Here is a 13,011-nt window from a genome sequence, read left to right on the forward strand (position 1 = left end):
TCACCATCGTTGGTAAATATTCAGATCCCTTCCTTTCCTTCATACTCAATTTTCTTTTATATTAAAGACATATATGTTTAAAGTTCAAAAAATAAAATAATATATAGGCTTACAATGAAAAATAGCAGTTCCCTTCCTCATCATTTCTCACTCTCAATTCCCATTCTCCTGAGGTAACACATTTTTAATAACTTAGTGTTTTCTTCTATTTACCCATATTTCTCAATAACATGCTTTTATTCTATCTGCATTTTTAGTTTTAAATATGATTTATTAGTTACTACAAAACATGAGAACTTTTAACCCTTACATAACAAAGAGAGAGCAAAAGTGAGAATGAGAGAGAGAGATCTATGCTTCACTCTCCAGATCCTCTTAAATCTTTTTGGTTTAATCACCGTGGAATGTATACACTTTCATGACCTTGTAAACATTAGCCACAGTGGAATCATGTTACCTAAAAAAGAAATCTCTCAGTTCTCATAGATGATCAAATTGTACAATTCCTGTTGTTTTTGTTTGTTTTTGGAGACATTACAAGGAATCTTGTCCTCATCACCAGTCTGTTCTCATCAATCAAGTAATGCAAATATTACATAACCCACACATGTCTTCAGGGTCCTTCTACTATATGCTAAGGGAATTCTGACAAGTCAACATCATTTAGGTGGGACCCTTTAAACCCAGGTTTTAGTGTTAGCTAAAACAACAGGAAAAAAAATTAAAATCACACCCATGGCTCCAGTCAGTAAAGCCTCTCTGGTAAAGGTAACAGTGATGACAAATTCATAACTAATTTTTTTGGTCTAACAATCTCAGAATTCATTCTTGTATACTGTCTCCAAATTTCTGCCCCACATTAGCAAGGACCTGTAGTGTTTCTTGCCCTGGCAGAGCCTGCGGCAGTCTTAACTCTGTTTACTTGGTGGAGAGGGCCATGAGGAGAATTGTTCGTTTTACTCTGCATCTCACTCAGTAAGGAAGTATTAGGATTTTTAAGATTTTATCTTTAGAACAGTTTTATATCACAGCAGAACTGAGCAAAAGTACAGAGATTTCCCATATAACCCTTACTCCGTACACATGCATAACCTCCTCCTTTATCAACATCTCTCACCAGGGTGGTACAATTGTTACAACTGATGAACCTACCCAGGAAATAATAATCACCCCAAATCCATAATTACGTTTTGGTTCCCTCTGGTATTGTACATTCTGTGGGCTTGGAAAAATGTATAATGACACGCCTATACCATTATATCATACTGAGTAGTTTCATTGCCTAAAAGTCCTCTGTGTTCTACCTAGTCATCCCTCCCTTCCCCCTAAACACTGGCTACCACTGATCTTTTTACCATCTTCATAGGTTTGCATTTTCCAAACATACTATTTGATAGTTGGAATCATACAGTATATTATGTTGCCTTTTCAGATGGCTTCTTTCAATTAGTAATTAGCATTCGAAGTTCTATGTCTTTTTGTGGCTTGACAGCTTGTGTCTTTTTAGCACTGAATTGTCTGGATGTACCACAGTTAATTTACCCATTCACCTTCTGAAGGACATCTTGGTTGCTTCCAAATTTTGGCAATTGTGAGTAGAGCAGTTACAAATATCTTTGTGCAGGCTTTTGTGTGGATATAAGTTTTCAGCTCATTTGGGTAAATACCCAGGAGTGTGATTGCTGGATCACAGGATTAAGAGTATGTTTAGTTTTGTAAGAAACTGCCAGACTGTCTTCCAAAGTGGCCATACCATTTTGTATTCCCACCAGTGAATGAGAGTTCCTATTGTGCCACATCCACACCAGCATTTGGTGTCACTGTTCTGGATTTCATTCACTCTAATAGGTGTGTAGTGGAATCTGATTGTTGTTCTAATCTGCATTTCCCTGATGACATATGTCTTAGTCCATTTGGGTTGCTGAAACAAAATGTCAGAGACCAAGAGACCTATTTACGTTTATCTCACAGTTCTGGAAACTGGGAAATCCAAGATCATGGCACTGGCAGTTTCAGTGTCTGATTAGAGCTCACTTTTTTGTTGATAGATAGCACCTTATAGCTGTAACTTCATCCGGTGGAAAGGACAGGAATCACTGTGGGTTCTCTTTTATAAGAGCACTAACTCCTTACATGAAGGCTCTACCTTCATGATCTAAGCACCTACCCAAGCGCCCACCTCTTAGGTCATACACTCGCTTAACTGCAAGGTAGCTAGGAGAAGACCGCCTCCCAGTGGCTTCTTTAATCATATAGAAGAGCCAAAACAAGTGATGACTGTCCACTAACCTATCACATAGGGTATTGATATGGGGGAGGGAAATGAAACCACTTTCTCTACGGAGAGGATTTTTTTTCAAATGTGACTTTTAATATTAATTTTAATTATTATATTCCTTAATGTTTCTATTGAGGATATACCCCATTGCTCCCCCTTACAGGTATAATTCTCCCCCTGGTATCATCAAAACTTCTGCAAACTCAGGTTTTTTTTTTTAAGATATGTTCTTATTCATTCCTTCATTTATGCATGCTATGCCAGGCCTTAGTTGTGGCAACCCCTGCCACAACTCGGGTCCCTTGCATTGGAATATCTGAGTCTTAGCCACTGAATCACCAGGGAAGAACCAAATCAGGGTTTTTAAAGTCATCCTTCTTTTTCTTGATTTTAGCAGGTGTCTCCCATCAAAATTCAATGAAGCACATGAATGAAAGTTTTCCAGAGGATTTCATTCTCATGGGCTTTACCAAATATCCATGGTTGGATGTTCCTCTCTTCTTTGCCCTCCTAACCTCCTACATGTTCACACTATTGGGAAACATTGCTATTATTCTGGTTTCTCAACTAGATTCCCAACTCCAAAGTCCTATGTATTTCTTCCTCACAAGCCTCTCCTTTCTGGACCTCTGTTTCACCACCACGACTGTACCCCAAATGCTCTTCAACTTAGGCGGACCCAACAAGAACATCACTTACATAGGCTGCATGACCCAGGCCTATGTATTTCACTGGCTAGGCTGCACTGAATGTGTTCTGCTTGGCACCATGGCCTTAGACCGCTATGTGGCTGTGTGTAAGCCTCTGAGATACCCTGTAATCATGAACCACAAACTCTGCCGGCAGCTCTCCAGCACTGCTTGGCTCATTGGCCTGGCCAATTCACTACTGCAGTCCACACTGACAGTCCAGCTGCCCCTGTGTGGGAACCAAGAACTGGACCACTTCTTTTGTGAACTGCCTGGTCTAATTAAGATGGCTTGTGTGGACACCACAGTCAACGAGCTTACTTTAGCAGTTGTGGCCACCTTCCTGATAATGGGTCCCCTCTCTATGATACTTATCTCTTACAGTTATATTGCACAAGCTGTATTTCGAATCCCTTCTGCTGATGGGAGACTTAAGGCCTTCAACACTTGTTCTTCGCACTTACTAGTGGTGTCTTTATTTTATGGCCCTGGCATCTACATCTATATGCAGACTTCAGGGGACAGCCCTCAAGACCTTATCAAAGTTCTGACGCTGTTTTACTGTGTTATTACTCCCATGGCCAACCCATTCATCTACACCTTGAGGAACAAGGATGTTAAAGGAGCTTTGAGGAGACTTCTGAGGCGGGCCATTTTGTCCAAGAGAATATGATGCTTTATTCTGAATAGGAAAGCTCAACAATAACATGAAATATATCCTCCTGTAAATAGATGTTCCATCAAAATCATGCTCAAAAGTCAAGTCAAGAAAACCTTTGTGTGTTCTGTTTACCACTTCTGATACCAAACACGTTGGGTTTTTTCCCCACAATAACTGGTTCTTTGAAACCAACTGGATGTCCTACGGTTCAATTCTTTTTTTTGGTTGTGCTGGGTCTTCCTTGCTTAGTGCAGGCTTTCTCTAGCTGCGGCAAGTGGGGACTACTCTTTCTGGCTGCAGTGAGAGGTCTCCTCATTGCAGCGGCTTCTCTTGTTGTGGAGCACAGGATCCAGGGCGCATAGGCTTCAGTATGGGCTCCAGAGCCCAGGCTCATGAGCTGTGGTGCATGGACTCAGTTTCCCTGGACACGTGGGGTCCTCCTGGGCTAGTGATGGAACCAGTGTCCCTTTCATTGCACGGTGGACTCTTAAACCACTGAACCACCAGGAAGGTCCCCGCAATTTAATTCTGACACTACCCAGAGTTAGCATAGACCCCACAGATTAAGGGCTTAATTCCACAAAATTTTATTATTGGAGAGTAGGTTCTCATCTTGTTGCAGTAAGAATTCAGAGTTGAGACAGGGAAGCTAAGACAGCAAAGTGAGAATTTATTAAGCAATAGTACACTCTCAGGAAGGAGAGTGGGCAGGATCAGGTGAGCAGCTGCTCTGAGTTCCTTCAGCAAGCTGGTTATATGGAATGTGAAAATGACTGCACAGACAATATTCATTGAAGAGGCAGGGGTTTTGGGTCAAATCTCTTGATTTTCATCCCAGCTCTACCTTCCCCAGGGGAAGAGGGATTTTCACCCCTATTTGGTCTTGAGCAGAAGTGTCATGGTGTCAGTGCATGATGTAGCCTTCTTTTCTGCAAGGCTAACTTTATTGTAATGAGGGCATAATGAGCAAAAGGTTACATTCAGAGACCAGAAATTCCCATCTATTGCAGCCTTTCTTTGCCTCTAGGACTCCTGTCGCCAAGATGGACCGTTTCCAGTCACCTGGCTCTTGCTCCCACCCCCTTTCTCAGCTCACATCTAGTTAACTACCTGCTCTCATACCTCCACTTCAGAAACCAATAACAAATTCAGGCCACCTGTACTTCTGACCAGTCAACTATAAAGTCAAGGGCTTCTACAACTCCCTCCTAAGATTTGATAATTTGCTAGAACAGCTCACAAAATTCAAGGAAACATTTTACATACTTTTACCAACTTATCTTGGGGCTGGAATAGCTCAGTTGAGAGAGTGTTAGACTGAAGATCTAAAGGTCCGTGGTTCAGTCCCGGGTTTTGGCAGAAAAAGCATCTTTTTTGGGCTTCCCAAGCAGCGCTAGTGGTAAAGAACCTGCCTGCCAGTGCAGGAGACCTAAGAGACATGGGTTCGATCCCTTGGAGGAGGACACAGCAACCCACTTCAGTATTCTTGCTTGGAGAATCCCATGGACAGAGGAGCCTGGAGGGCTATGGTCGATAGATCTCAAAGAGTCAGATGTGACTTAGCACACACGCACCAATTTATTATAAAAAATATAACTCAGGAATAGCGAAATTCAAGATATGCATAGGGTAAGATATGACAGGGAGGAGCGGTGGGCAGAGCATCCATTCACTTTTAGGGCATGCCTCCCCCACATCTCAGTGTGGTCACCAGTTAGGAAGCTCTCCAAACTTCATTGCTCAGTTAATCTTTATTCCAGGTGCCAATGGACACAGACAAAAAATTCGAGTTCTGTTATCTAATAAAAAGGAGCTACTTACTTAGTGGGCAATTAACAGCCTGCCTCAGTCCTACATAAAGTCATGGCATTTTGATTTCTAAAGTGCAGGTACTTACTCTTAATGAATGTGTGCTAAAAGATCAGTGAATAGATGGATGAATGAATGATAACAGGTGCAAGGAACAAAATGAGAACCCGGAGATACAGTGGTCTAGTGGTTACTAAGAGGGGAGGAATAGAATAAGGAGAAGGAAAAGAGGAAACTGGGGAATGAGAACTGATGAAACTCCTGAGTTGGAGTGTCCTTAAACTCACTAAACTTCAGTAATGACAATATTTTTCAGTAATAGTAATAATATTTAAAAGCCTTGAGGACAAATAATTTAAATCCATTTCTCAGTCTCTTCATCTGTAAAAATGGTTTGATTTAAAAAAATAAAAGCTATTGAAATATAGTATATATATTTTAAAAGTACACGAATCTTAGGTGTCCAGCTAAATGAAATTCCCGAAGTGAAATCACCCACACAACTACCACCAACATCAAAAAATAGAACATTACCAGTTCCTTAGAAGACCCCAGTTGTGCTCCCTCCCTAACTATTCCTTTCTTACTCCCTTTTGTGGCTTCTAACACAGAGATTTGTTTTCCCTGTTTTAAACTTTATATAAATGCAATCATGAAATATGCATCTTTTGTGTCTGGTTTCTTTCACTCATCATTACATTTTTGAAATTTATCACCATGGCTTGTAGCTGTAGTTCATTCACTTTCATCATTCATAGTATTCCATTTTATGAATAAACTTCCATTTTTGTACTCATCTTGCTGTTAATGGGCTTTTGGGTTGCTTCTGGTTTAGAACTATAAAAATGCAGCTAAAGTGTCTTCAGATGTAAATATATATACATTGCTGGCAGCAATATAACTAAAAGTGAAACTCCTGCATCATAGAATATGCACACGTTCAACTTCAATAGGTATAACAAAGAATTTCCCAAAAATGGTGTTTCCAATTTACACTCTTATCAACAGTGTATGAAAATTTCCATTTCTGCATAATCCTCACCAACATTTGACACCATGAGTTCATTTTTAACAGGGATTTTAGCATTTAGTTTGTAGTTCTTTCAGTTCAGTTACTCAGTTGTGTCTGACTCTTTGCGACCCCACAGCACGCCAGGCCACCCTGTCCATCACCAACTCCCAGAGCTTACTCAAACTCATGTCCATTGAGTCAGTGATGCCATCCAACCTTCTCATCCTCTGTCGTCCCCTTCTCCTCCTGCCCTCAATCTTTCCCAGCATCAGGGTCTTTTCCAATGAGTCAGTTCTTATGTGGCCAAAGTATTGGAGCTTCAGCTTCAGATTAGTCCTTTCAATGAATATTCAGGACTGATTTCCTTTAGGATTGACTGGTTGGATCTCCTTGCAGTCCAAGGGACTCTCAAGAGTCTTCTCCAACACCACAGTTCAAAAGCATCAATTCTTTGGCACTCAGCTTTCTTTATAGTCCAACTCTCACATCCATACATGACTACTGGATAAACCATAGCCTTGAATAGATGGACAAAGGTCCATCTAGTAATGTCTCTGCTTTTTAATATGCTGTCTAGTTTGGTCATAACTTTCCTTCCAAGGAGTAAGCGTCTTTTAATTTCATGGCTTCAATCACCATACGCAGTGATGTTAGAGCCCCCCAAAATAAAGTCAGCCACTGTTTCCGCATCTATTTGCCATGAAGTGGTGGGATCGGATGCCATGATCTTAGTTTTCTGAATGTTGAGCTTTTAAGCCAACTTTTTCACTCTCCTCTTTCACTTTCATCAAGAGGCTCTTTAGTTCTTCTTCACTTTCTGCCATAAGGGTGGTGTCATCTGCATTTCTGAGGTTATTGATATTTCTTCTGGCAAGATTGATTCCAGCTTGTGCTTCTTCCAGCCCAGCGTTTCTCATGATGTACTCTGCATAGAAATTAAATAAGCAGGGTGACAATATACAGCCTTGATGTACTCCTTTTCCTATTTGGAACCAGTCTGTTGTTCCATGTCCAGTTCTAACTGTTGCTTCCTGACCTGCATACAGTACCTAATGACCTATCAGATTGGCAATATTCCAAAGCCTGAAAACATACAATTAGGGAGGTTGCATGTGTGAGGCGAGCAGAAGTAACGCAGCTTAGATTAGGAGTAGGCCTTCCTACTTGGTAAGATTATCAGGCCACCTGGATACAACCAATTAGCTTTCGCTTAACACTGACGCAGTTTGCTAATTAGGACCAATTAGCTTTCACTTAACACTGACCGCAGTTTGCCAATTAGGAAATTAGGAACGGGGCGGAAACCCCCAGGAAAGTCCCGCCCGCGCGAAAGTTTTGACCAATGAAATTGCTTTGCAAACTTGTAACCAATCCGCTTAAACCAACGGCTTATGCTCACCCTATAAATTTGTGTAACAGCTTGGGCTCCGGGCTCTCTGGCCTGCACCACTGCGTTGGTTGCTGCGGAAAGCCCTGGCTCGAGTCAGTAATAAACTTCCCCTTTTTGCCAGTTGCATTGTCTTGGAAGCCTTCTCTCTTCCGGCTCGGGGATTCGGGCATCCGGCATAACAGCATGAAAGCAGGCACTATCTCACATTGCTGTTAAAAGTGCAAAATGATACAATCCTTACAAAGACACCTCCCTTCTCTCTTTCATTGTTTATTGCAGCATTATTTGTTAAAGTGAAATACTGGAAAGAATCCAAATACCCATCCCTAAAGATTGGTTAAAAAAACAATGGTGTGTGTTCTTCCCTGGTGACTTCCTTGGTGGCTCAGATGGTAAAGCGTCTGCTTACAATGTGGGAGACTCGGGTTCAGTCCCTGGGTTGGGAAGATCTCCTGGAGAAGGAAATGGCAACCCACTCCAGTATTCTTGCCTGGAAAGTCCCATGAATGAGGAGCCTGTAGGCTACAGTCCATCGCAGAGAGTCGGACACGACTGAGTGACTTCACTTTCACTTTTCACTTTTCATCCCTAAAAGATTGGTTAAAAAAACAATGTTGTGTGTGCTTAGTCGTTCAGTCATGTCTGACTCTTTGCGATGGACTGTAGCCCACTAGGCTCCTTTTGTCCATGAGATTTTTCCCAGTCAAGAATACTGGAGTGGGTTGCCTTTTCCTTCTCCAGTGCAATGAAGTACTGTGTAACTAAAAGAAAAAGACTATTTCCACCAACAGATTTAGGATAATTTCCAGCTTATTCTTGGAGAAGGAAATGGCAACCCATTCCAGTAGTCTTGCTGGGAAAATCCCATGGACAGAAGAGCCTGGCAGGCTACGGTTCATGGGGTTGCAAAGAATTGGACATGACTGAAGCAACTGAGCATGCACATGCACCAGTTTATTAGAGTAAGATGCAAAAGAGCACATATAACATTATTTATAGATACAAAGGGGTAAAAGTTTGTTTTTGTACAAGAAAAGAAGGGAAGGGATGAGAGAAGGAAGTAGGAAGAAGGAAAGGATAAAACTAATAAAAATGGGGCAAGAGTATATATGGGATAAAAGAGTTAGGGATGGAAACAAAACTCTGAATGTATATTTTTATGTAATTTCAATTTTGAACTGTTTTGCATATCCTGAAAGGAGAAGGAAGAAAGGAAAGCAAATCTTGAAACTGAATAAAACAGAAACAAATGACTAACTGTATATCAAGTTTATAACATAACTACACAGAGAAAAGAATTCAAATAAATTATGTATACGTACTCTATCTCCCTTAATGGGATACAATTCAAGAATAAAGCAAGCAAAGAAATTTTGAACTGTACATAGTAGGTGTGTTATTGCTAATGATGTTGATATTTTAATTTTAAAAATTTAAAATATATATGTTGTAAGAGCAAATTGAGTGACTATATGGATGTTGTTGGGAACAGGGTTTTTTCCTGTGGAAGAAGGGAAGATCAAACGTGCAATGGTGAAAATGAAAAAGAAATCTGTGAAGTTGCATTTGAATTGAAAATATTTTATAAAATCCTTATCATATGTATGTTTTATTCCAGCCTTAAGGTCTAATGATGACTTTCCAGGTGGCAGCAGTGGTAAAGAATCCACCTGCCAATGCAGGAGATGTAAGAGACGCGGGTTAGATCCCTAGGTCAGAAGATCCCCTGGAGGAGGGCTGGGCAACCCACTCCAGTATTTTTGCCTGGAGAATCCCTATGGACAGAGGAGCCTGGCGGGCTATAGTCCATAGGGTCGCAAAAGAGTCGGACACCAGTGACGCGACTTAGCACGCACGCATGTGTTACTCAAAAAAAAAATTCTAATGATAGGGCCTAAAAACAATGGTCTATCCCAGTAGCAATGAGCTTATTATTCAAAATTCAGATCTTAGTTTCTGTATATCATTCCACGTTGAAAGGAACCACAGCTTCATATAGCAATGGCGGATTCCAGGTCTAAGGCAGGAAAATTATAAAATGAGCCTGGAATAGCTTGTGCTAGAAAATAACGTGCACACAAAGCTTTCTTTGCAGGAAATAGTAATTGATAAATGTAGGCAGAATATGCCTTAGGTTTCTTGTCTGCTAAACGGATATAATTATGCCGAACCCACAGGACTGTTATGCAGAATAAGTGAGTTCGTATGCGTAAATGAGACAGTGTACAGAAAACCCTGTGTTGGACAGTTATTGTATTTCCCCACCCCTAGCCCCCTACGCCTAGCAGGGGATTCAGAGCGGCGACCACAGAGGTGTGAAAACCTCCGGGCTTACTAGAAGGAACACACCCTGAGAGCCGCGGTGTGACGCACTTCCGGCCTTTGTAGTTTATCATTATCCAGGCTGCGGTTGTCAAGGATTCAGAGGTGGTGCCTCGGCTGCCCGGTGAGCTTCGGAGTCGGGCTACCGCAGGGCCTTTGAAAAGTCTGGACTGTGCGCTGTGACTCTGGACTGGGTGTGGGGAGGAGGCAGCGGGTCTTCTTGGCCAGGGCTTGGCCGGAAAGGTGAGGGGCAGAGGAGGCTGCCCCGGAACCTGGAAGGGCCTTGTTAGTTGAAAGTCAGCGTCCGTGCCCCCACCCCCATCCCCTTCGTCTGTTCCTGAGCCCTTCAAACACTCGGTCCTAGCACCGGTGTCCTTCGGAACTCTCCTTCCCCGCATCCTAGGATAAGATTTAGGTTCCGATAGCCAGAATGGTTTGTATTTTCCCACGGCTGCCATCCTCTACTGGGGGCTTATTTTAAACAACGAGCATGATAGTTTTATAACATTGCCGCAGCCTCTTTTAGTCTGATTCACTCAAGAATGTATAGGCTCTTGCCAACTGTTGATTTTAAAAAAACAAAACACGAATATTTAAATGGAACTTACGTGTCCGCCAGCACTGTTCAAAGCACTTTTCCGATATTATCTTAGTTACTTCTCATAACTTTATGAGGTAGAGACTAGTAGTATGTTACTTCTCCCTCCCCCCACCTTTTTTTTTTTTTTTAAGGTCCAGGAAAAAAATGAAGTTGAGTAACTTGTCCCGGGTCCTACAGCTGGTAATGGGGTGTGGTCAGGATTTAGATCCAAGGAGTCTGACTTCAGAGTCCATTTTCTTAAACCCTTTGCCGTGCTAACTCAGCCCTTTTTTTCTGTATTAGCTTTATTGTAAGGGAAGTGAGTTCCCTTATTTGAATATGGTCCTACCCCTTTTGCGCCTTAGTAATCCTGAACTTCTAGTTAGAATTTAAGTTTAGAGAGAGAAATATACTTGAGGACGTGTACCGTCTGCAAACCTGATGAAACAGCCATTTCATTTGTGTGTGTACACCTGTTTTCCCACCCACCCAAAGCTGGTGTTGTGCTTTGATCAGTAGAAAAGATGACAGAGAAGAGGGAAATTGATCTTAGTGAAACTGAGTCGAGATTTGAAACACCATGTACCAGAATAGCACCAGGTGGCGCTAGTGACCCTGCCTGCCAATGCAGGTGACATTAGAGACGCGGGTTGGATCCCTGGGTTGAAAAGATGACCTGGAGGAGGGCATGGCAACCCACTCCAGCAGTCTTCCCTGGAGAACCCCATGGACAGAGGAACCTGGCAGGCTGCAATCCATAGGGTCGCAAACAGTCACACCCACTGAAGCGACTTAGCACCCACGCATATCAGAAATGGTTTTCTATTGGCAGAGCTCAAAGCTTCAGTTGCATTGTCTGTGAACAGAAAAACTTTGACTTGAAATCAAGATGAGTAGGTAGCAAATAGGAAAAAGATATTTTTCAGGGGCCTGAAAGGTTGATTAAACAAGTGGTTGTTTATTCCTTTGAACCCATTCTTGGTTAATTGAGTAATTTGTATCCCAAAATTTTCTCACCCTAGATCAAGCTCAGCAGACCTGGTTCATGCTACCATCATCTCGCCCCTAGATTATTACTTTAGCTTCTCTTCCTGCTCTGCTTTTCCCCATAGTCTTTTGTAGCAGCAGCCAGTTATGTTTTTATATTAAAACTGAGTAAAATTTTATCACCCCTCTTGCTTGAAACTTCCAGTAGCTTTCCTTGTCTCTTAGAGTACAAGGCAGAACCCTTATAATAGCTTTTCATGATCTTTTCCTAAGCTGATGTCATCTCCTGTTCCTGTCTTGTTTGCCTTCTCTATTCTAGCCACATTGGTTAACTCACTGTTCCTTGAAAAATGCCTACATGTTCGTGCCTCCAAGAACTCACTGTTCTGGTGCATGCAACAGTCTTTCTCCAGATGGTCCCATGACTTGCTCCTCACTTCCTTCAGGTCTCTGCTCAAATAATAGTTTATCAACAAGGCCTTCCTTGACTAACCCACATAAAATAGAAACCTTTCTTCCCTCTTACTCTATCTTTTACATTTATTGTTCTGCACAGGATTTATCACTACTTGACATACATTTAATTATCACCTGGCCCCTCTGACCCTCTTTCGTCCTCCTGTCCCTTTCTTCCCCCTACATAGAGGAGAGACAGTGGTATAGTGATTGAGAATATGAATTCTAAAGGTAGGTTTACTTGATTTGAATTGCACCCTCACCACTAACTACTTGTGACCCTTTGGGTGAATGACATAGACTCTTTATGCCTCAGTTTTCTCATTTGCAATATGGGGTTAATAATAGTACCTTACTTATGGTTGCTTTGTGGATTAATTGAGTTAATATATGTAAAGCATCTAAAATGGTGCCTGGTACATTAAAAGCACTGTAATTCCTTGAGGTGAAAACTATTTTTGTTTGTAGCCAGGAAGAGTACCTGGAATATGGTAGGCTCTGAGTAAATATTTGCTAAGTGAATGAATTGGTGTATGAAAAGTTCAACAGAAAAAGATAATGTGGTGGTCAGAGTGGTGGTGAGTTGAGGGAAAACATGAACTCAGGGATCCTATCTTTTGAGTAGAAACTGTCTCCACTCTTCCTGAGGTGGTCTATAGACGTCAAGCAAGCCAAAGATGTTAGAAATTTGTGAAGGGATAATGTTCACAGGTTACCCAGAAGAATGATGTCTCATACCACTGTGCTTTTTTTTTTCTTTGATGACTATAATCAATAATGACAATATGAATTTAACTTTTCTTTTAGTTGTAGTATGATCAATGTTC

The 13,011-nt window shown here is 41.5% G+C and overlaps 2 protein-coding genes across 3 annotated transcripts in view; both read left to right on the forward strand.

Moving 5' to 3' along the window:
* LOC122697376 (zinc finger and SCAN domain-containing protein 12-like) overlaps positions 1-13,011 on the forward strand; it is a 66,131-nt gene that overhangs the window by 16,785 nt on the left and 36,335 nt on the right. Inside the window, exon 1 of one of the 2 annotated variants that reach the window (XM_043908171.1) lies at positions 10,243-10,285. The exons of the other annotated variant lie outside the window; for it this stretch is intronic. The gene's annotated coding sequence lies outside the window, so the exon portion shown is untranslated. Of the gene's footprint in view, positions 1-10,242; positions 10,286-13,011 lie in introns of those variants that run through there. 2 annotated transcript variants of the gene reach the window in all.
* LOC122697410 (olfactory receptor 2B11-like) lies at positions 2,696-3,640 on the forward strand. The gene has a single exon (XM_043908231.1). It carries the CDS (start codon positions 2,696-2,698, stop codon positions 3,638-3,640), a length of 945 nt encoding a protein of 314 aa, XP_043764166.1.

Source organism: Cervus elaphus, chromosome 7 (assembly GCF_910594005.1).
Source record: "Cervus elaphus chromosome 7, mCerEla1.1, whole genome shotgun sequence".
Lineage (NCBI taxonomy): Eukaryota > Metazoa > Chordata > Mammalia > Artiodactyla > Cervidae > Cervus > Cervus elaphus.